Here is a 20,032-nt window from a genome sequence, read left to right as displayed (position 1 = left end):
TCCCACAGATGCACGAAAAGTCAGAGAGCAGGCCCAGGCCCCTCCCGGCCCCCGGAACAGCACTCTGCTCCACTCGAAACAGCCTCCGGGAAGCCTGCCAACCCATGGCCCTCTGCAGACGCTCTCTAATGCAGAACTGTCATCCACCCATCCCCCTGGGGTCCAGGCGCCTCCTCTTCTAGTTAGCACCTGCCCGGCGTCTGCAGCGATTATTATCCGCTGGATTACAGAGGGCCAACTTCAGGCAACGGTCGTTTCTACCCCCAAAATTATGGTGTGGTTTTTGATGCAAAGCATTTTCTGGTAGGTGGTGAGCCACCTCTGAACGTGGAGGTGAAACCGGGAGGATAACAAACAAGTCTCAGGACACTTGAGAGCTGGACGAGACCACGCCCCTCTACAACGTCTCCTTCCTTCCCCAAGCCAGCCAGGCGCTCCTGCCCACAGCAAGGACAGTCCAACCGCCACAGCAGAGTGGTGGAAACCCCCTGAATCCATGGACCCATCCTGTGTTACTTCACGTCTGTGCCACATCTCAGTACCAAGCCTCCTGAGCTCATCTCTGGCAGCTTCCTAGGTCTGGCTGGACCAGCATCCTATAACACTTCCTGGTGTATCCCGACTTGTGAGCCAGGCATCGGCGCCTCCTCTGCTGGGGCTCCTCCAGGTTCCCTGCACCCAGGCCCCTGCCATGCTCCACCTCCACATCCCCCCAGCTGCCCTGCTTGTCCCCGTCCTGCATCAGCAGCATTAACCCGATCTCTTCCTTCTCCATCTCCCTGAAGCTCCTCAACCTCTGGTATGGACACAGGTCTAGTCATATCCCATCGGTCCCACCAATTCCCATTCACCAGATCGCTGTGCATCTCGCAAGGCCCATGTAAAGCCGGGAGAAATAAACACCATGGCACACTGGTCACCCACCCTCCAGATGATCATCGAACACAGACATGAGTGAGAAAGAGTCCTGCAATGGCATCTGTGCTCAGCCTTCGAAGTGAATTCTTTCCCTGAGCTACTTCTCAGTGGCACGCTTGTATTTTTAGAAGTGCACTTAATTCCAAAAGCAGAGTAAAAAGCTTCTGGCGGTGGGCAGTGCCTTTAAAAATCTAACGAAAGCCAAATGCCACTACCTGCAGAAACCCAGAACCACTCCAGGGCAAGAGAGAGGAGGACAGGCTGGTAAGCTGGCCTGCCCTTGCCCTCAGGACACTGACGGGCCCCAGAGCTGCTCTGGCCTGGCACGGGGAAGCCAGGATCCCCATCACCCGGGCCCCTTACATGTACTGCTTCTGTTCCTCGTGGTACTGCTCCTTGTTCTCCAGGTTCTGTTCTAGAAGCATCTGGTTCTGCTGGCTTAACAGCTGGATTTGGCTCAAGAGGTGATGGTTTTCTTCTTCCAAGTTCCCCTTGAGTCGGGATAGCAGCTGAAATACAGATCAACAGTGTCTTAAAAATGGTGTGACCCCGTGAGTCTGCTGCTGGGAGGCCAGCTTCCGAAAGAAGGAAAACGCCACGTGCGCCAAGACATCCATCTCAGGCCTCCCCGGTGGCTCAGTGGTAAAGAGTCCGCCTGCCAATGCAGGAGACAAAGGTTTGATCTCCGGTCCGGGAGGATCCCACATGCCACCGAACAACTGAGCCCGTGGGCCGCAGCTACTGAGCCTGTGCTACAGAGCCCGGGAGCTACAAGCAATGAGCCAGCACGCCCAAGGGCCCGTGCTCCGCAGCAAGAGAAACCACCACAATGAGAAGCCCGAGCACCGGAAGTGGAGAGCGGCCCCTGCTCGCTGCAACTAGAGAAAAGCCGGAGCACCAGAGAAGACCCAGCACAGCCAAAAGAAAAAAAAAAAAACAGACACCCATCTCAGTATTATCCAACTCGTGATAATTAGAAAGGACCCAAAGGGCCACTGCCCAATCTGACAGCGGTGGGCAACACGTGGCTGCTGAGCACTTAAAACACAGCCAGAAAAACAAACAGAAACAACACAGCCAGTCCTCGCCAAGACGAGCAGGGCAAATATAGCAGGTCCTAAAGACTTAACTAAAAAATGACGTGCAATATCTCATTAATGAGATTTTTTTGTGGTTACATGTGGAAATGATAATATTTTAGGTATACTATGTAAACAAAATATATTACTTAGGATTAATCCCACCTACTTCCTTTCACTTTTTAAATGTGGCTAACTTGATGATTTTAAATCACCTCTGGTGGCCACATCATTATTTCTATGGGACAACTCTGTTCTAGCTGAGGGTCAGCACACTTCTCTTGTAAAGAGCCAGGCAGCAAATATTTCAGGCTTTCCAGGCCAGGTGGTGGTCTTTGTTGCAACCACTCAACTCTGCTGTTGCAACAGGCAAGAGCCAGAGACAAGATGTACATGCACAGGTCTGCCTGCCCTCCAATAAAACTTGACTTACAGACGCTGACATTTAAGTGTCACAGCATTTGCACTTGCCACAAAAAAAAAAATTTTTTTTTTCACTTTCTCTACCATTGTAAAATGTAAAAGTCATTCTGAGTTCACAGCCATATAGAAACAGGTTTAGGGCTGGACTTGAGTTTTTGGCTGAGGACAGCCAGCTCTTGCTCCAGAGTATGTGTATGATGGTTGGTGTACAGCAAGACGACTAGCTTTTTGGTTTCAGACGGCCTGGGTGGCAGCAGACTCTGGCCTGAAGTCCACACGGAGACCCTGAAGCACAGCCCGTGGTGGCGGGGCTCCCTGGGACAGTGTCTGCCTGTGTCGTGGCCCCCACCTCCTCCACAGGCCCCAGTCCCAGACCAGAGTGTCTTTGGGTATCTTGGCACCCTGGCCTCTGCTTCCTCAGATGCAACGCCCCGCGGGGCTACCGTGAGCTCAAAGGAGAAGACCCTCCAGAGTGTTTCTCAACAAACAAAGGGCAAGAGGAGCTGTGTCTGGAGTCCTGGCCATCTTGGGCCATCCCGGGGCTGGGACGGGACCCGGCCACTTTTCCCTGCCCTGTCTACTCTGTCTTACTGTCCCGGGCTCTGCTAAAAACTCCATCTGAGAGAGGTCTGCTGCTGAACACAGTACTTTCCAACCGAGTGCACCAGAAGGCAGGGCTCTGCTCCTTTGGAAACCGGGGGAATGCGTGTGTAAGCTCCAACCTGACCGCCCTGGGATCAGGAGCCAGGCAGACAAACCCCAGCAGGGAAAAAAAAACAACAACAAAACCTGTGACATTTCTTTAGAAGAGTGCAGCTACTACATGAAAAGAAATGGAAGAACAGCATGGACACAAGAGGGCAGGGATAACACAGCACGCGGCTGTATCGCTGCACCTGCTCCGACCCTTTGCAAAAGGCAAAGATCAGATGCAATGGTGCTTCTGCGTGCATCCTGACCAGTCGAGGTGTCCGTTCCCCACCCAGACAGCTCTGGCCTCCTCTCGGTCTCTGGACCACCTTTACACGCGTCCTCAGAGCATACGCGCCAAGGAGGACCCATCTCGACCCCGCTGAGCCGGAAGGCTGTCACGCCAGGGCACTCGTTCTGGCGTCCCGGGGCCCCGCCGCCCAGCCCCAGGCCTCACCTCACAGTGGTTGTCCAGCTTGGTCAGCGAGATGTCCATGCTCTGGTGCTGCTCCTTCAGCGTGTCAAACCGGGCCTGCCAGCGGTTCAGCTCCAGCTGCGAGCTGTTCAGCGAGGTCTTCAGCTCCTTGGTGTGGGTGTGCAGTTCCTCGTACTCCCCCTTCAGCTGGTGGTGCAGGAAATTGACCCTGGGGGTGGGAGGCATAGAGAGCCACAGGGCTCAGGGCCGAAGAGCACTCCCAGGCCTTGTCCCAGCTGTGCAATCTTAGACCAAAGCACAACCTCTCTGGGCCTCAAAACGAGGGAGTAGAACAAAACCAGGGTTTTTAAGCTGGGTTCTTTGGGGTCCTGTGAAGGTACCCCTGGTGCCCCCACCCTGTCTGGGGCAGACAGCACAGGCAGGCTCAGGCACCCACTCCGACAGAGCATCACTGTTACAATCTCTTCTGGAGTTAAGGCTCTGGCATGTGTGCCTCCTTGGAAGAAAGGGTTCTGCTGTTCAAAGATTTTTTAAACACTGAACCACAGGATGCTCTAAAACTCTTTGTCTCTGCTCAGCTCCTCTTCCCAGTTCCAAGCTCCTTTTCTAATTTCAACTCTCGAGATAAATAAAGTATGAGATGCTGGGGTATTATGTAAATCTGCTAAAATTATCATCATCATCTTAACTATTATCTAACTGGGCTTTCTCAGGGGAGGATGTATAACAGAAAGCTCAAAGTACCAGGGGCTCATGGACTTGATTTTGACACAGATGGGTCATTTGGCTCACTGATTAAATGAATTAGGGGGTTGACATTTAAAACTGTGAAAGTTTCACATCAATATTCAAATGTGCAACTTCTTTCAAGACAACAAGCACAAACAAAGGAATAATCTGGCAGCCCCAGGCCTGCCTCCCAGCTGACCACCTTGAGACCAAGTGGCTTCTCCGTTTCACTGTCTGGTCTACGGCTGGCACTCATCACCCACGTGCCTGACCTGCCTGGCACCTGAGCCTGCAGTCCTCTGTACCCATGAACACAAGGACATGGGGAGGAAGCGGCATCATGTGGCCCTGCCAGAGAAAAGACCCGATTCAAACCCTGTCTCTGCCACTGACTACAAGCATCGGCCCCGGACGAGGCATTTAATCTGTCTGTTCCCTCATCTATTTTTTAAAAAATGGATGATAATAATTCTATGACGGTTAAGAACCTGCCTGCTATGCAGGAGACCTGGGTTCAATCCCCGGGTCGGGAAGGTCCCCTGGAGGAGGGCACGGCAACCCACTCTAGTATTCCTGCCTGGAGAATCCCATGGACAGAGGAGCCTGGTGGGCTACAATCCATAGAGTCGCAAAGAGTTGAACACGACTGAGCGACTAACGTACACGATGATTCTGTAGATTCCTGTCACTCTTGGTGGGAACAGTCGAAGGTCCCCGAGACACTAAACCAGCTCTTAAGGAGAAACGTGGGGTGTGTTTCCGTGAATCTGGTCACATGTTTGTGTCAGCTGGTCAAGACACACCTCGTTCAGTGTGGCTTCCGCCTGTGATGTGCTCACAGCCACCAGCAGTGTACTCATGCCTGAAGGAAGCTTATCTACCACACCTGTATTCTCTGCAGTGTACATCACAGCCCTGCACTTGGGAACGTGAGAAGGCATCCCACCTGGGGGCCATTCACGTTATTGCCTGGGGGAGTTTTGCAGAAATTAATGCCTGTGGCTGGCGATCTGTTATGTAAGTGAATATTGAAACGTCTCTGGTCAATAATGTTCAGGTAATGAAAGACGCTGTTAATATACCTCCCATTAATAAGTTGTTGAATGGCAAAACTGTCACCAAAAAGTACAAAACCACGAAAACCATGATTCTAAACAGGCCACGAAAAGGACACTCGTTTGCAGCATGGGCTGCTGGGACCGAATACCCTGGGCATCCTTAGCTGGAAATGTGTGCGTCAGGCACCTCGAATGTCCCACCACCCTGGGCATGTTCTCAAAAGCGTCACGAGCGCTGATTTGGGGCTTACAGATGAACATGAGCAAGGAGGTGAGTTCATAAACAGGGAACCCGTGAGATGATGAATGTGCCTGTGGCTGACATAATCGTCATCTCGGGGTGGGCGGTGAGGACCGCCAGCTTACTGGACGCGCTGTCCCAGGTACTACACTGGTCCTTCCATCCCAGTCCATTCTCGGTGATCTCATTACCAACCAGCTGTTAGCATGATGGGCTGTAAAACACACGATGACCAGGAACACCCTTGACCTCAGGGAGTGCTCAGTGGGTGAGATGCCGCTGCCTATGGGCAGGTGGGCCCCGGGGCCCCAGTGTTTACCTGTCTAGCTCCTCCTGCAGCCTCCGGTTCTCGCTCGCGGCCATGGCGCTCGTCCTCTGCTCCTGCTGCAGAGCCTCCCTCTCGGCCCTCAAAACCTTTTCCAGCTCGTCCAGCTCCGCCTTGTGCTTCAGCATGTCACTGTGCCTGCAGGAGGGGACACCTTGCTGGCAGCCCGTTCCCCAGCCATCTGTCCCCACAGGTAACATACACCCCGGAAGACCTTGGAGCCTCCTCTGCGGGGAGCGAGGCTTAGACGGTAGGCAATCGCGAGGGTGGCGGCTGAGAAGCGTCCGAGCCAGCAGCCAGGGAGGCGGTGCCAGGTTTGGGGGTCTCTTCCAGCCCTGGACCCAGGAAGTCCCTTCCTCCCACCCAACACGCCTCCACAGTCCCCTCGATCCCCCGTCACCGCAGCCTTCCCTCCCTTGGGTCATCTGGAACTCCAGAACTATGTCCTCTGAACCCTACGCCCTTCTCTTAGGGATTATAAATAAGCTACCAGGTGGTTCACTAAGAAAGTGGTAGTCACTCAATCGTGTCCGACTGCGACCCCATGGACTGTAGCCTGCCAAGTTCTTCTGTCCGTGGGATTCTCCACGCAAGGATACAGGAATGGGCAGCCATTCCCTTCTCCAGGGGATCTTCCAGACCCTGGGACTGAACCCCAGTCTCCCGTATTGCAGACGGATTCTTACTGTCTGAGCTACCTATTCAGCTAGGTTCACTAAACACAAATAGATTTAAAAGAAATCACAAAATAAACAGCTGAAGTCCAGTACAGGTAACAGCTAATAGAGCAGCGAATCCCTGGGGATGGGGGTGGGGTGGGGGAGCCCTTCCCACTCTTGTCGAGCCTCACCCTGAGGTCAGGGGAGCAGAGGCTCCCTGACGCGGTGCTGAGCATACGGCTCTGCCTGGCTTTCCGGGGTGATCTTTCTCAGGCAGGTTAATGATTCTGGGAAAAGTCATCCCAAGTCTGACAAATCAGCGCCATGGGCTGACCATTAGGGTCCCCGGCTCCCACTTCCCTGTTGTAGCGTCTTGGGACAGCGCACTGATCCAGCATCTCTCTGACCGTCAGTCACCACCCCACTGCAGGACAGGGCCCGGGTGAGTCTGGCTCATCACCAAGTCCCCAGTGGAAGGAGGCACCGTGTTCAATAAATATGTGTTAAGAGAATAAACGAGCAAGCGTCCGATTTCAGTGTCAAAGGAAATGAATGTAGAGCCTTTGTCCTTGTGAGCCAGGTACCCAGACTCCTGAACCTGGAGCCCTGCCGCAGACAGACCCATGGGGCCTCCAGCCTGTCCACAAGCGCTGGGTAACACAGTGGCTCTGTGCTGCATTGAGCCAAGGGCTACAGGAGAAGCAATGATGAACTCCAGTCCAAATTCCACCTGCAAAAGCCTTCCCCTGCTGAATACACATGAAGAATATCATAAGATATTATAACACATAACAGGAGAGGTGAGTGCTGGGCATTGTGCTAGCTTCAGAGTTGAGTGAACACTTCTCACGCCACATTGTTAGTAAATAGGGTGCCTCCCCTACCAGTCTAGACTCAGCGCCAAGCACACTGCAGGTGTGTGCAAAGGATCACATGTGTACGGAAGGGTGCAGAGGAGGTCGAAGACGCTCAGTTTGGCTGGAAGGAGCAATCTTACGGGAGCAGACGTCTCAGCAGGACGTCAACTGTCTCAAGGATGGCAATCTGGGTGGATCAAGTGAGTGGAGGACTCCAGACAGAGGCAAAAAGGAAGCACCAGGTGAGTGGATGAATGAACGCCATCACCCCCGGTCCACAGCACCATCAAGCACCCTCACGCAGCTTTGCTGGCTCTATATCCTCCCCCTGGTCTGTGATGAAACACCCCGCACTGCAGCTTCACTGAGCATCGTAAGGCCAAGTCGAGGGAGGCACTGCCAGCAGGGCCATCTCACAAGCGGATGACGAGGACAACTGCTTCCGCTCACCCACCACCCACCCTCTCGAAGTGTTAGAGAGACTCTCCCTCCTGCATTAGAGCCATGTGCGTATCACACCTGTCCCCAGGTGTGATGGGTCCTGCCACCCCTGCCCAGGAGCCTGGGACAATCACTGATCTGCCGGGGCAGGTGCTCAGGCGATGCTGGTTGACTGAATGAATGTACACAAAACCCAGAACCCACGAGCTGTCAACAGTGCAAAGTGAAGACTTGTGCATTTCAATGTATGTAAATTCTATCTTAAAGTATAGGGCTAGAGAGTGGAAAGTAAAGATGAAACAAAGATGGCAAAAAGCACTCACTGCCGAAGCCAGTCATGGGTCTACAGAGGCTTCTCTCTACCATTCTGTTTAATTTCTATATACCTAAAATTAAAAGTTGTTTTAAACTATGATGCTGGAGGAGACTCTTTAGAGTCTCTTTGACAGCAAGGAGATCAAACCAGTCAATCCTAAAGGATATCAACCCTGAATATTCATTGGAAGGAATCATGCTGAAGCTCTAATACTCTGGCCACCTGATGTGAAGAGCTGACTCATTGGAAAAGACTGTTGCCGGGAAAGATTGAGGGGAAGGAAGAGAAGGGGGCAACAGAGGATGAGATGGTTGGATGACATCATCGACTTCATGAACATGAGTTTGAGCAAGCTCCGGGAGACGGTGAAGGATAGGGTAGCCTGGCGTGCTGCAGTCCATGGGGTCACAAAGAGTAGGACAGGACTGAGAGACCCAACAACAAAAGGTTAAAAAAAATGCAGCTCAGACCTTGAAAGGCAAGAACAGAACAGAAGGCAGGGTGAAGGGCATCAGTGTACATGAGCTGCTATGGTGAACTTCCTCCTTATTCTTGGTTTGGAGAGAAGAGAGAGGGAAGAAGAGACTCCTCACGGGAGCAGGGACCCCACACCAACAAGCAGTTTCCCTCAGCTGGGACTGGCCACGACACCCCTTCTTCCCTGGGGATCCTCTGGCCACCCGTTCTCCAGCTGGTCTCACTCCGAACCACTGAGGGAGACTCTGATTTACTTCCCTTTGGGGAAGCTCCAGTGCCCCAGATGGTGTGAAGCCGCAGGCCAAGAGGAGACTTGCGGGGCACGGAGGGACACAAACCCGGGGGACCCGCCTCCCGGCCCGCCAGCGCGCACCTCTCGCCGAGCTCCTTGTGCTCCAGCTCCAGGTTGCGGTGCAGGGTCTTCAGGCAGCTGTGCTGGTGGATGAGGGCCTCGTACTCGGCGGACTGCCGCTCGTGAAGCGCCCCCAGGTGCTCGTGGTCCTGCAGCAGCGCCTGGTAGGCAGCCGTCAGCTGCTCCTGCTGCTTCTGCAGGCTCTCGTTCTCGCTCTCCTTGGCCGTCTGCTGGCTCTGCAGCAGTGCGTACTGGGCGCTGAGCGAGGCGCTCTGGGAGGTCAGGGTGGAGTTTCTCCACCTGCCGAGAGGGAGACGGGGATGGAGGCTGACACGAGGGAGCGGGGACCCCCCCGGGCCAGGCAAAAGACCCAGCTGGGACCAAAGACAGTTCTACTCGGACTTGAGGAATGGCTGGGGGAGGCCCAGATGGTGTAACAGGGCTGTCACATGGTGCTTAGTCCTGAAGTCTCTCCACAGATGTGACTTTCGGTGGCAAATGAGGCCCTATCTATGAATAAGCTCCTTGGATACCATCTTTGAATACCCTTAAAAGCCTAGTTTTAAAAGAGCATCACTGAGGACCACAGAATACCTGAACAACCTCCCTTAACTTAATTGACAGCTTCAGAACCCCCACCCAACATCCAAAATTATGAGCAACTGCAGGGAAGGGAACACTTCATAACTCATTCTGAGGTCAGAATTAACTACCTTAACATCAAGATGAGACAAAGATATGACAACTACAATCAAAACCCAACAAAACAAACTACAAACCCTATTTCCTTATTTACTAGAATAATTCCAACATCTTTGCCAGTCTCTTGTTTATCACCCCTGACCCATAAGTTACATACTTTCAGACCCCTTTCTCAGAAACTGCAATGAATAACTCTTAATTTTTTTCACAATCTATTAACTGTAAATAAATATCCACATCTTAAAAATGCACGATCCAGAACACTCGTTTGGCTAGATGCTCTCAACAGACATGTGATACTCCATTTCACTCGTGGAGATGAAAAATTCACATTTGCTTCAGAAAGATCCTACCAGATCCTACGGTGAAGAAATGTGCTTGGCTTGGTTGAACTCAACTTATTTGATTCCAGAGTCTCTTTCCCAAAAAATTCCTAAGAGCATCTCAAGAAATAGATTTTGGGAAACAGACAAGACTGCAAATAAAAGCAGGGAAATGAACTTTTTTTTAGCCTGGGCAGCCAGGTGTTTAATCACTGAAAACTATTTTCAAAGATCCCGAGACTAGGAATCATGGTGTACGATGCATCTGCTAAAAAAAAGCCCCAAACTCTCCCTCTGCTTCGTCTTGCTGATTGGGAGTTGTGAGCATGCTGTCCGGCCTCTAGGAGACAAGAAGCATCCTCCCCGCGAGGCTGGCCCGCCCGGCCCTCACCTGCAGCTTGGCCGTCTGTGTCTGCAGTGTGGTGTTATGCTCCTGCAGGAAGGTGCTCTGCTTCTGCAGCGTCAGGATCTGGCTGCTGAAGGCCGTGTTCTGGGTCTCCAAGTGCTGCAGCTGTTCCTTGAGCAGCTGCTTCTCAGCCTGCAGGGCCGCATTCTGGGGGAGGGAAAAGCATGGGCCTGATCAGATGCCAGTTCCGTACCTGCTTCCCTTGTGGCTCAGCTGGTAAAGAATCCACCTGCAATGAGGGACACCTGGGTTTGATCCCTGGGTTGGGAAGATCCCCTGGAGAAGGGAAAGGCTACCCAGTCCAGTATTGTGGCCTGGAGAATTCCATGGACTGTATATAGTCCATGGGGTCGCAAAAAGTCAGACACGCCTGAGCGACTTTCACTTCACTTCTTCCATACCTGCTAAGTGGCAGCGGGGACCTGAGTTGCTGGGAATGAGAACCCTCAAGAGTTGATGCTTTGGGGGCTAAAGCCAGACTCCATTAAGTAAGAGAAGTAACACTTTCCCTCTTAGAAAGACAATAGCATCAGAAAAAAAATTTTTTTTGTCCATGTTTTCATGATAGAAATGATGGGGATACACATGATGGGGGTCTTGCAAGGAACCTGAGCATGTGAGTGTGAGACAAGGGTGAGCTGGAGTTACAGCTGCTTTCTTTTAAAGTTATCTGTCTTTAATGCTCTCTCTGTTTTCTGTCGCTCACCCTGAGAATGCATGTCTGTGAGCTTGCCCAGGACAGGAGTCAGGGCCTGTGCCCACAGCCTCATCCCACTCAGGGGTGACAGGCAGGTAGGTTAAGGCGGTTCATCCTCTGCGAGGCAAATGAAGGCCAAGCAAAATATGGCCAGCCGACTGGACTAGGATGTGTGGGTGGTGGTTGTGGCCTGTCCCTTACCAGTATAGGGCTTAGGGTCAAGTTTCGTACACTCTATCTCACCTTTTTCATCTGTCAAATGAAAACCATCACTATCTACTTCATAAGGGCCATTGGGGGGACATCAAAGGACATCAAGTGTTTAGACATGCATGGACAAGCTTGTTTCTGTAAAGGGCCAGACAGCAAATATCTGGAGGTCTGCTGGTCGTGTGGTCTCTGTCTCAACACTGACCCCGCCGCGGGAAGGCAGCTCCACACAACGTGGAAGCAGAGGGTGTGTCTGTGGGCCAATAACGTCTTATTCATGAAAACAGGTGGAGGACTGTGGTGGACGGTCGACCCCCAGCCAGAGCCGTGAATCACAGAGCCCCGTGGAAACGGTGCGGGTGTAGACGCTCCAGGCCCAGTGATTGCTGGGAGCAATGAGCGCGTCTTGGGGAAGACCGTGCCACACACCCTTTCAGTTAGAAACTCCGAAGAGGGACCTCCCTGGTGGTCCAGTGGTTAAGAATCGGCCTTCCCCACGTAGGGGACACAGGTGTCGATCTGTGGGTCGGCGAGACGAAGATTCCCACGTGCTGGCAGGGCAACTAAGCCACGTACCACAGCTACTGAGCCCATGTGCATACGACTAACAATCTGACATAGCCAGAAATAAATGAACAATTTAAGATAAATAAATAAAATGCTCACTTAAAAAAAAAAAAAAAAAAGAAAAAAGGGCTGAAGGATCTCAAGTGGAAAGAGCTCACAGACCTGCCAGGAAATACAAGAAGTGGCTGGTGAGACCTGTGTCAATCTCAAGACAGCTCCTGCTGCCCAGGGTCATTCCTGGTGATGTGAATTCCCACTCCACCTACACGACGGTTCATGGACGGCCTCTCCCCACTCACGTGCGCTCCAGTCGATGGCCGGTCCTTCACACGCAAGCAGCTCCATCGTGGCCTCCTTGTGGCTGGGCGCCAGGGATCCTTCCCCTGGTGACCCTCGACCGACGTCCCCATAGGGTGTTGAATGAGTTTTGTGCCTGCGTCCCCCCTTCCTGGCTCTGCTTGAGGATCTCACACTCCTTCTTAAGCTGTGGGAACAGGAGTGCAGACTTGGGCAGGAAGGGGCCCAGCTGGGGGCCCCTGCACCAAACCATCTCCTCGCCAGCACTGGCACGGACCCGCCAGCACCTGCCTTTGCTTTTGCAGGGGGCCACACACAACCTCCATCCTGCATGTTACCCCTCCCTGTAGATGGGGATTGAAGGGCAGCGCTGGGACCCAGCCCCGACTTCAGCTACATGACTGGTGGCCAGTCTCCTCCCTCCCACTGAGCCTTGGGTGTCCTCTCCACAAAAACCTGCCCCAGGACACGGGCATCCAAGTCGCCCCTCTGCCACCAGGTGAGGGTCTGGGAAAGGTGAGGCGGCATCTCACAGCCACGACCCCTGGCCTGTCTCAGGGCGGGTTGGGGGGACGCTGCTCTTACCACCTGGATCTCGTTCTGCAGCTGGGTGATTCAGGCTGGCTTCTCTTCTTCCTGCGCTTCCTAAGAAAGCAATCTTTTCTTCTTTCATGGAGAGTGTTGTTTTTTAAAGCTGATTCATTTATGCTCTCCAAAATCTTGGTATTTCCTGAAAAATATAAAAATACATGGTTAGTATTATCTGTCTCTTCCTCCCACAAGCTCCCAGTCCTCCCAGCTGCCCTCAAGGAGGGCCCTCCTGCATTAAGCTGGTTTCTTCATCTTGTTGAAGGATGTTGCCCAGAAAGACAGCAGGAGCCAACACCGTCACCCAGAGCCTTCCCTGGACTCCTGTATAAACACATCTGGGACACTCGTAAATGAAACGTTATGGCTATAGTGTTCCAGGCGTCATCTTAGAGAAGTACTGTTATGCCATTTTACAGATGGGAAAACTGAGTCTCAGAAAGGTTAACGAATCCATCCACAGTGCTAGGTAAGTGGTAAATCTCTGTGGACTTGTAGCCACACCAAAAGGACATCATGTTGGTTACAAGTCAACAAAAGTCCAAGATGCTGGATTCTTGGAAAAGCGAGATCATTCAGGAAAGCACTGCAGGCAAAGGTAGCAACAGTTCAACTTAAAAATCAAAAGTGCTGGGCCCAGTGGTTAAGAAATCCTCCTGCCAGTGCAAGGGACGCCAGTTCGATCCTTGGGTTTGGAAGATCTTCCATGCCGCGGGGGCAACTAAGCCGGTGGGCCACAACTACTGAGCCCACGAGCTGCAACCACTGAAGCCCGATGCCCTAGAGCCCGTGCTCCACAAGAGAAACCACCACAGCGAGGAGCCCGCGCACGGCAACTAGAGAGTCGCCCCTGTTCACTGCAGCTAGAGAAACCCCAGTAAAGACCCAGCATGGAGGGGTGGTGGGGAGAGAGCGAAAGAAAGAAGAGGAGAGAGAGGAGAAAGAAGAATAAAAAAAAAATCAAAGGGCTGGTGGAAGGACAAGGGAACAAATGGGTGGAACACAGAGGATCCTTAGGGCAGTGAAAACACTCTGTATGACCCAGAGGGGTGCATACATGTCGCTATATATTTGTCAAAACCCACAGAACGTGCAACACCAAGAGTGACCCCAATGTCACCTGTGAACTCTGGCTGATGACCTGTCAGTGTTACCGCATGTACCATTCTGGTGGGGGGTGGGGTGTTGATGGTTGGAAGGGTATGCATGTCAGGGGGCAGGGGTCCACAGGTAATCTCTGTACCTGCCCCTCAGTTTTGTTGTGAATTTAAAACTGGCCTGAAAGAGCCTAACTAGAAAAAAAATCAGGAAGCCTTTTCATTGGACAAAAGAAATCCCCTTCCACTCCCTGCTTGGAATCTCCAGGAAGGAGGCCTGGGATAGAAAGCCCCATGCGACAAGAGGCCCTTGGGTGTGGAGACTAAATGCAGCACTGGGGGTGGGGCGTGGAGCCTGCGGGGTGTGGGGTGCATGGACTCCTGCAGCCACCCGGGGCGGGTAGGTCCTCACGGGTCGCCGTTGCTGTTGTCATCCTGCAGCAGCATCTCCTTGTGGAGGCCGACCTTCTCCAGCTCCTGGCTCAGTTTGTCCAGCTCACTGCTCAGCTTCTGGCTCTTCAGCTTCTCCTGCACCAGGTCCTGTGGGGACAGTGAGGATAAGCGTGGGCCAGGAGCCCAGCAGATGCGGCAAGAGAGACAGACACAGGCCCATCTCAGGGCAGAGCAACCGTCTTCGAGTCACGGCCAGCTCGGGAGTCTCGAGGGACAAGCAGGTGGTTCTATGTGGACAGTGGACCCCGGGGATGTCTTGAAGGGAAGGGGTGAACACACCTTCCCAGGCCCTGGGGTTCAGGACACGAGGCCATGCAGCAGTGTGTCTGGGAAGGACTGAACATGTTCCAAACACATCCAGAGACGCGTCTGAGATACCATTTATGGTGACCTTTGAGGAGCAGGTTTGAATTCTTCCAACACGACTGCCTTTTCTATGAAGTGATGTAATTAAAGGCCCATTGCAGGGAATTTAGAACATAAGAAAAAATATAAAGGGGAGAAAGATTTTACTTTTAGACAGGTTTTGATTTACTTTTCGCAAGTGGATGTTGACCTCATCTAGGAGTTCACTTACTGTGGTCCACACCTCTGTAGCTTTCCAGGCAGCTACCAATTTCTGCCCGGTGACATAGCTACATGCCCTCACATGGACACCTACCACACCCAAGGCCTGGAACCCCTAACACATTTGGTGATGTTTGCTGAACATTCCAGGGTCTCCCCAGGTGTGGCATGGAAGGGCCGGTACGTGACCTTACAGCTGCCTCACCTCTGCCGCGGGAACCACCCTAACCCCACGGGTTAGGCGTGGGGTTAGGATGGGGGAGCCATAATGTCAAAGCAGACTGGACTACTGAGCCCCAGCACAGAGGACAGGCTCCATGGAGAGTCACCTGGACTCACACGAGAAACCAGCCTTGGACAGGATGAGCCCCTGAGACTGTGGGTTGATCGTTACTGCAGCAAAGCCTAACCAATGCTTATGAGGCAGGGGCTACTGCCTGAGTTGGTGTCTTGTATCTTCCCCACAGCATGGTGATCTGTTGCACTGACAGTCAGTAATATATACACATATGTATATATTTAACATGGAGACCTTTCTGTGTTCTCAAATTTCCTTTTCTTCCTTAGCACACAGCTAGAACATTTCTCAGCCTCCCCAGCAGTTAGGTGCAACTCTGTGACCCAATTCTGCATCAAGAGGTGTGGTCCTTCTTTTCCGCATCTACCTGCTGCAGGTAGGTCCACCGTGGGATGGCCGAGCCACAGGATGGAGGAAGCCAGGTGCCTGTGAACAGCCACAGTGAACTTCCACATGTGGGGAGACCCAGCTTCTGTGATGTGCCAGGGAGATGCTGAAGTCATTTACCAGAGCAGTGACTCACCCTAACACATGCAGGAAAGCCCAGATGACCACACAAAAAAATATCAGGGAGAAGTAAGGTGTTCACCAAGAAGACTTAAAAATTGGACCCTTTCAAGTGTAATTGCACTTCGAGGTATATATCCTAAGGAAATAGTATCTGTGAAGGTGTACTGTTAGGAGGCCCAGTGTTATTTAAAATAGTAGGAGGGACTTCCTTGTGGTCCAGTGCAGGGGGTGTGGCTTCCCTGGTTCCCGGCTCTGCCAGGTCAGGGAGCTGAGATCCACATGCCTCTCGGCCAAAATACCGGGACACAAACAGAAACAATACTGTAATGAACTCAATAAAGACTTAAAAAAAAATAAAACAGTGGGAAAACTCAGAAATAATCTGATTGTCCAAAACACGTGCTAGTGTGTGTTAGTCGTGTCTGACTCTTTGCGACCCCATGGACTGCAGCCCTACCAGGCTCCTCAGTCCATGGAATTCTCCAGGCAAGAATACTGGAGTGGGTCGCCATTCCCTTCTCCAGGGGATCTTCCTGACCCAGGGATTGAACCAAGGTCTCCTGCATTGCAGGCAGATTCTTTACCGTGTGAGTGGCCAGGGGGTAAGTAATCACAGTAAATCTACCTCACAGCCATTAGAAATTGTGGCTTGAAAGCTATTTAGTGTAATGAGAAAAGGTGAAGTTAAGTGAAAACCAGAGCAGGGCTAAGGTGTACAAAGCAGGGTACCAAGTGTGTGTATCCAGAAATGCACAAGGAAGAGGATGGAATAAAATACCCCAGGCACCGGCTGTCTCCGGGCAGTCAGATCCTAACAGGGTACGTCTACTTCCTCTTCATGCTTTCGGGCGTCATTCTGGTTCGAAGCAGGGGCACGTGCCAGGGGCCTCCCGCCGTCCCACCTCAATCCCACAGCACACACGGTGTGGCCCGGCGGCCCCGCGGCCCCCGGCTCACCTCCCTCAGTGTGGTCAGCGTCCTCGTGTGCATGGTGACCTGCTTGGTGAGGTCCCTGTTGTCCTTCTCAAGCTCCTTGAGCTTGCCGGCCGCGTCCCGGCAGCGGCCAGCTCCTTGTCCAGCGCGCGGCTCTCCCTCTCGGCGGCGGACAGCTTGGCGGAGCTGTCGTCCAGGACGGCATCTTGAGCTCCACCTGCTGCCACAGCCGCCGGGCCTCTTTCTCCAGCAGCTTCTGTCCTTCTCCAGCTGGGCCACCTCCTGCTCCAGCGCCTTCCGCTCCTGCTCAGCCCGTTCGAGCTGCCGGTGGGCCAGCCGGAGGGCCTCCAGGTCCCGCCGCAGGCCCTGGTTCTCGGCCTCCAGTTGCCCCAGCTCCCGCTCCAGGGCCTGTGCCTTTTGGCTGCCGCTGTCCAGGCTCTGCTGCAGCCGCAGGTTCTCGGCGCTCAGGCTCTGGTAGCTGAGCTCCAGGCGCTCCGACTTCTTGCCCAGCGCCTTGAGCAGCTCCACGCTCTTCCTCAGCTCCTGCTTCTCACGCTCCAGCTCCTGGTTCTCGCGCTCCATCTGGGCCACCTTGGCGCCCGTGAAGCGCATGGCCTCCACCATCCGGCGCAGCTCCAAGTTCTCCTCGTCCAGCTGCCGGTTGTCCTGCTCCAGGCCGGCCAGCTGCACCGACACGTTCTGCAGGGCGTCCAGGGACTTGCGCAGCTGCCGGTTCTCCAGCGCTAGCCCGTGGCTCTCGCGCTCCGCGGCCTCCGCCCGCTCGCCCGCCGCCTGCAGGGCGCTGGCCCTCTGCGCCAGCCTCCCCTTCTCCTCCTCCAGCCGCCCCCTTCTCCTCCTCCAGCTGCCCCAGCTCCCGCTCCAGTGCCTCGGCTCGGCCTGCCTTCTCTTGCGCCTGCTCCAGCGCCCGCTGCAGCTGCTGCTGCTCCAGCTCCAGCCTGCTCAGTCGCCCGCTGGTCTCTGCCACCGTCCTGTGCAGGGCTTTGTTCTCCTGCTCCACGTCCTTGGCGCGGGCCTCGCTGCTGACCTGAGACCTCTCCCGCAGTGTCCACACTGCCTGGTTGAGATGGTCCTTTTCTTGCTCAAGGTCCTTGATCTGGGGAAAACACGATGGGAGAGACATTGGCTGTTGCACAAACATATTGTGATCTGGGGCTGAAGTCTGGTTTAATCTGGTGACCAAAGCCCAGGCCCTAAAAGACCATTCCCCGCCGAAGTCCTAATGTATTACTGTACAGCACAGAGAACTATATCCAATAACTTGTAATAACCTATAATGGAAAAGCATATGCATATATGTGTACATATATTTTTTTATACACATACACCCACATATGGGCTTCCCTGGTGGCTCAGCGGTAAAGAATCCGCCTGTGATGCAGAAGATGCAAAGACCTGGGTTTGATCCCTGGGTCGGGAAGATCCCCTGGAGGATGGCATAGCAACCACTCCAGTGTTCTCGCCTAGAGAATCCCGTGGACAGAGGAGTCTGGCGGGGTATGGTTCACAGGGTTGCAAAGAGTCAGACATGACTAGCACACTGAGCAGAAGACCCATGAACGCATGCACATACATATCTGAATCACTTTGCTGTATGCCAGAACTGAACTATAGTTCAATTGAAAAAACAAAAATCCCTAAAGTTCCTAGGGGCAAACATGGACACGAGGTAACGAGCGTGGAGACCCTTAGGAAGACACTTCAAGTTAAAATGCCTTCAGGGCGGCCAGGAAGATGTAGAAACAGAAACCCCTCTCTCCCTCTTACTGAAAACGATGGAAGTTGATTCCCTTGGTATGCTCGTCCTGGCCGCTCGCCTCTGTAGGCTCCCCTGAGGCCACTCCTCACCTGCAGACCCTGCACACTGTCTTCCCTCTGCCCTGGACGGCCCTCCCCTGGCCTTCAGCATCCTGACTCCTCTCCATCCTCCAGGGCTCCGCATGTGAGCGGCAGCCCCTCAGGGACAGCCTTGCACCCCGACTCCTCAGCGCCTGTACCCAGCAGGATTCTCTCCGTTTACTCCCTCAAGAGCACACGTCTGGGATCGCCTTGCTTGTCATCTTTTGCCCTCCACGTAAGCCACATCCTGCCAGGGACCCTGCCTGTCTTTTCTCCAAACATGGCACTATCCCATCCCCTCTTTTTTTGCTCCAGCTCAGCGCCTGAAAAACTCAAATACTTGAAACCTCGGCCTCCCCTCACAGGTAGGGGTAGTCGCGTGTTGAGTGTGACCAATGAATGTGACAGAAGGTCCCAGAGCGGGGGGCAGTGGGGAGTGGCTCTCTGCTCCTCGCCCTCCCGTTCTTTCTCTCATTCCTCGAGGGCATGCGGCAGTCCCAGCTAAGGCCGGCAGAGGAGGAGGAAGAGCCTGGCCCCTGCCCGGCATCACAGAGCCGCCACACCAGCCCTGGACTGCCTCCCACCTCAGGCGTGAGGCAAATAAACCTCAGGGGCTCAGCAAGGCGCGACAGATGTTGGGAGCCAGATTGTTCTCGGTCACGCGGGGCTGTCCTGTGTGACGCTGGACATCTAGCTCCACCCACCACACGCCAAGAGCATCTCCTCTCTCCTGTCATGACACCCGTCTCAGGCGCTGCCAGTGTCCCCGCCGGGTGGGGGGCACACCCACCCCCCACCACTGAACAAGAGTGGCTGGTTTGAGCTGCAGCTAGGCCAGATGCCTGGTCACCGGTGTTTCCCCTACAGACTCCCGGGAAATGGCTAAATCCTGGACTACTCTCCTCCTGCAGGCAGGAGTTCCGGGACAGGCATCCATTCCCAGAGGACCTACCTGCCGGGCTTTGTCAGCCTTCAGGGTCTCCATGTCGCTCTGCAGCTGTTCCTTCTCTTTGATGAGCTCCTCGCTCAGGGTCTCAAATCCTGGTTACTCTGCTTCTCTCTCTCCAGCTGGGTCTTTAACTTCTCAATCTGCGGAGCCAGAAGACCCAGACGGGCAGCAGTGAGCCTCACAAAGTGATCTATATTTTAAAATCAACTCAAAACCCATCAGCCCCCCCAACATTTGAACGGGCCTTTTTCTCAAGGGAAAGTGGCCCGGCCTTGCTCTGAAGGGACCTCCGCACACCCTCGACCCTCAGCTCCCAGCCCGCGGCTTGCATTTCTAGCTCGTGGAAGTGGAAGGCCATGGGCACCATTGGTCAGCTTCTTTCAGCGACCTCTCTCTCCTCATTCTCAATGCCATGGGCCCAAGTGCCCCCAGGGTTCCTTGCTCTCATCTCAGGCCTTATCCACTGTCCCGAGGGTCAGACCACATGTCTGGGACCACCACGACTGGATGCCCCACAGACGCCACTTGGTAACACTCCGGTTCACCCAGATGCTCAGAGAGGTCTGCGGACAAGCCC

The 20,032-nt window shown here is 53.6% G+C and overlaps 1 protein-coding gene across 1 annotated transcript in view; it reads right to left on the bottom strand.

The window, feature by feature from the left end:
- Positions 1–19,813, bottom strand: part of LOC113888753 (protein Daple-like) — a 32,215-nt gene extending 12,402 nt beyond the window's left edge. The window contains 16 exon segments of the mRNA XM_027535770.1: positions 1,282–1,427; positions 3,568–3,754; positions 5,894–6,037; positions 9,023–9,301; positions 9,398–9,414; positions 10,418–10,579; positions 12,298–12,390; positions 14,300–14,428; positions 16,674–16,780; positions 16,783–16,857; positions 16,860–16,907; positions 16,910–17,516; positions 17,518–17,763; positions 19,459–19,544; positions 19,547–19,651; positions 19,753–19,813. Coding sequence (XP_027391571.1) covers positions 1,282–1,427; positions 3,568–3,754; positions 5,894–6,037; positions 9,023–9,301; positions 9,398–9,414; positions 10,418–10,579; positions 12,298–12,390; positions 14,300–14,428; positions 16,674–16,780; positions 16,783–16,857; positions 16,860–16,907; positions 16,910–17,516; positions 17,518–17,763; positions 19,459–19,544; positions 19,547–19,651; positions 19,753–19,813 — 2,492 coding nt within the window.
- Positions 19,814–20,032: the final 219 nt, after the last annotated feature.

The sequence above is a fragment of the Bos indicus x Bos taurus genome, unplaced genomic scaffold (genome assembly GCF_003369695.1).
Source record: "Bos indicus x Bos taurus breed Angus x Brahman F1 hybrid unplaced genomic scaffold, Bos_hybrid_MaternalHap_v2.0 tig00001623_arrow_arrow_obj, whole genome shotgun sequence".
In the NCBI taxonomy this organism is placed as follows: domain Eukaryota; kingdom Metazoa; phylum Chordata; class Mammalia; order Artiodactyla; family Bovidae; genus Bos; species Bos indicus x Bos taurus.
Note: the sequence above shows the minus strand (reverse complement) of the source record. Positions and strands in the feature narration are given on the sequence as shown.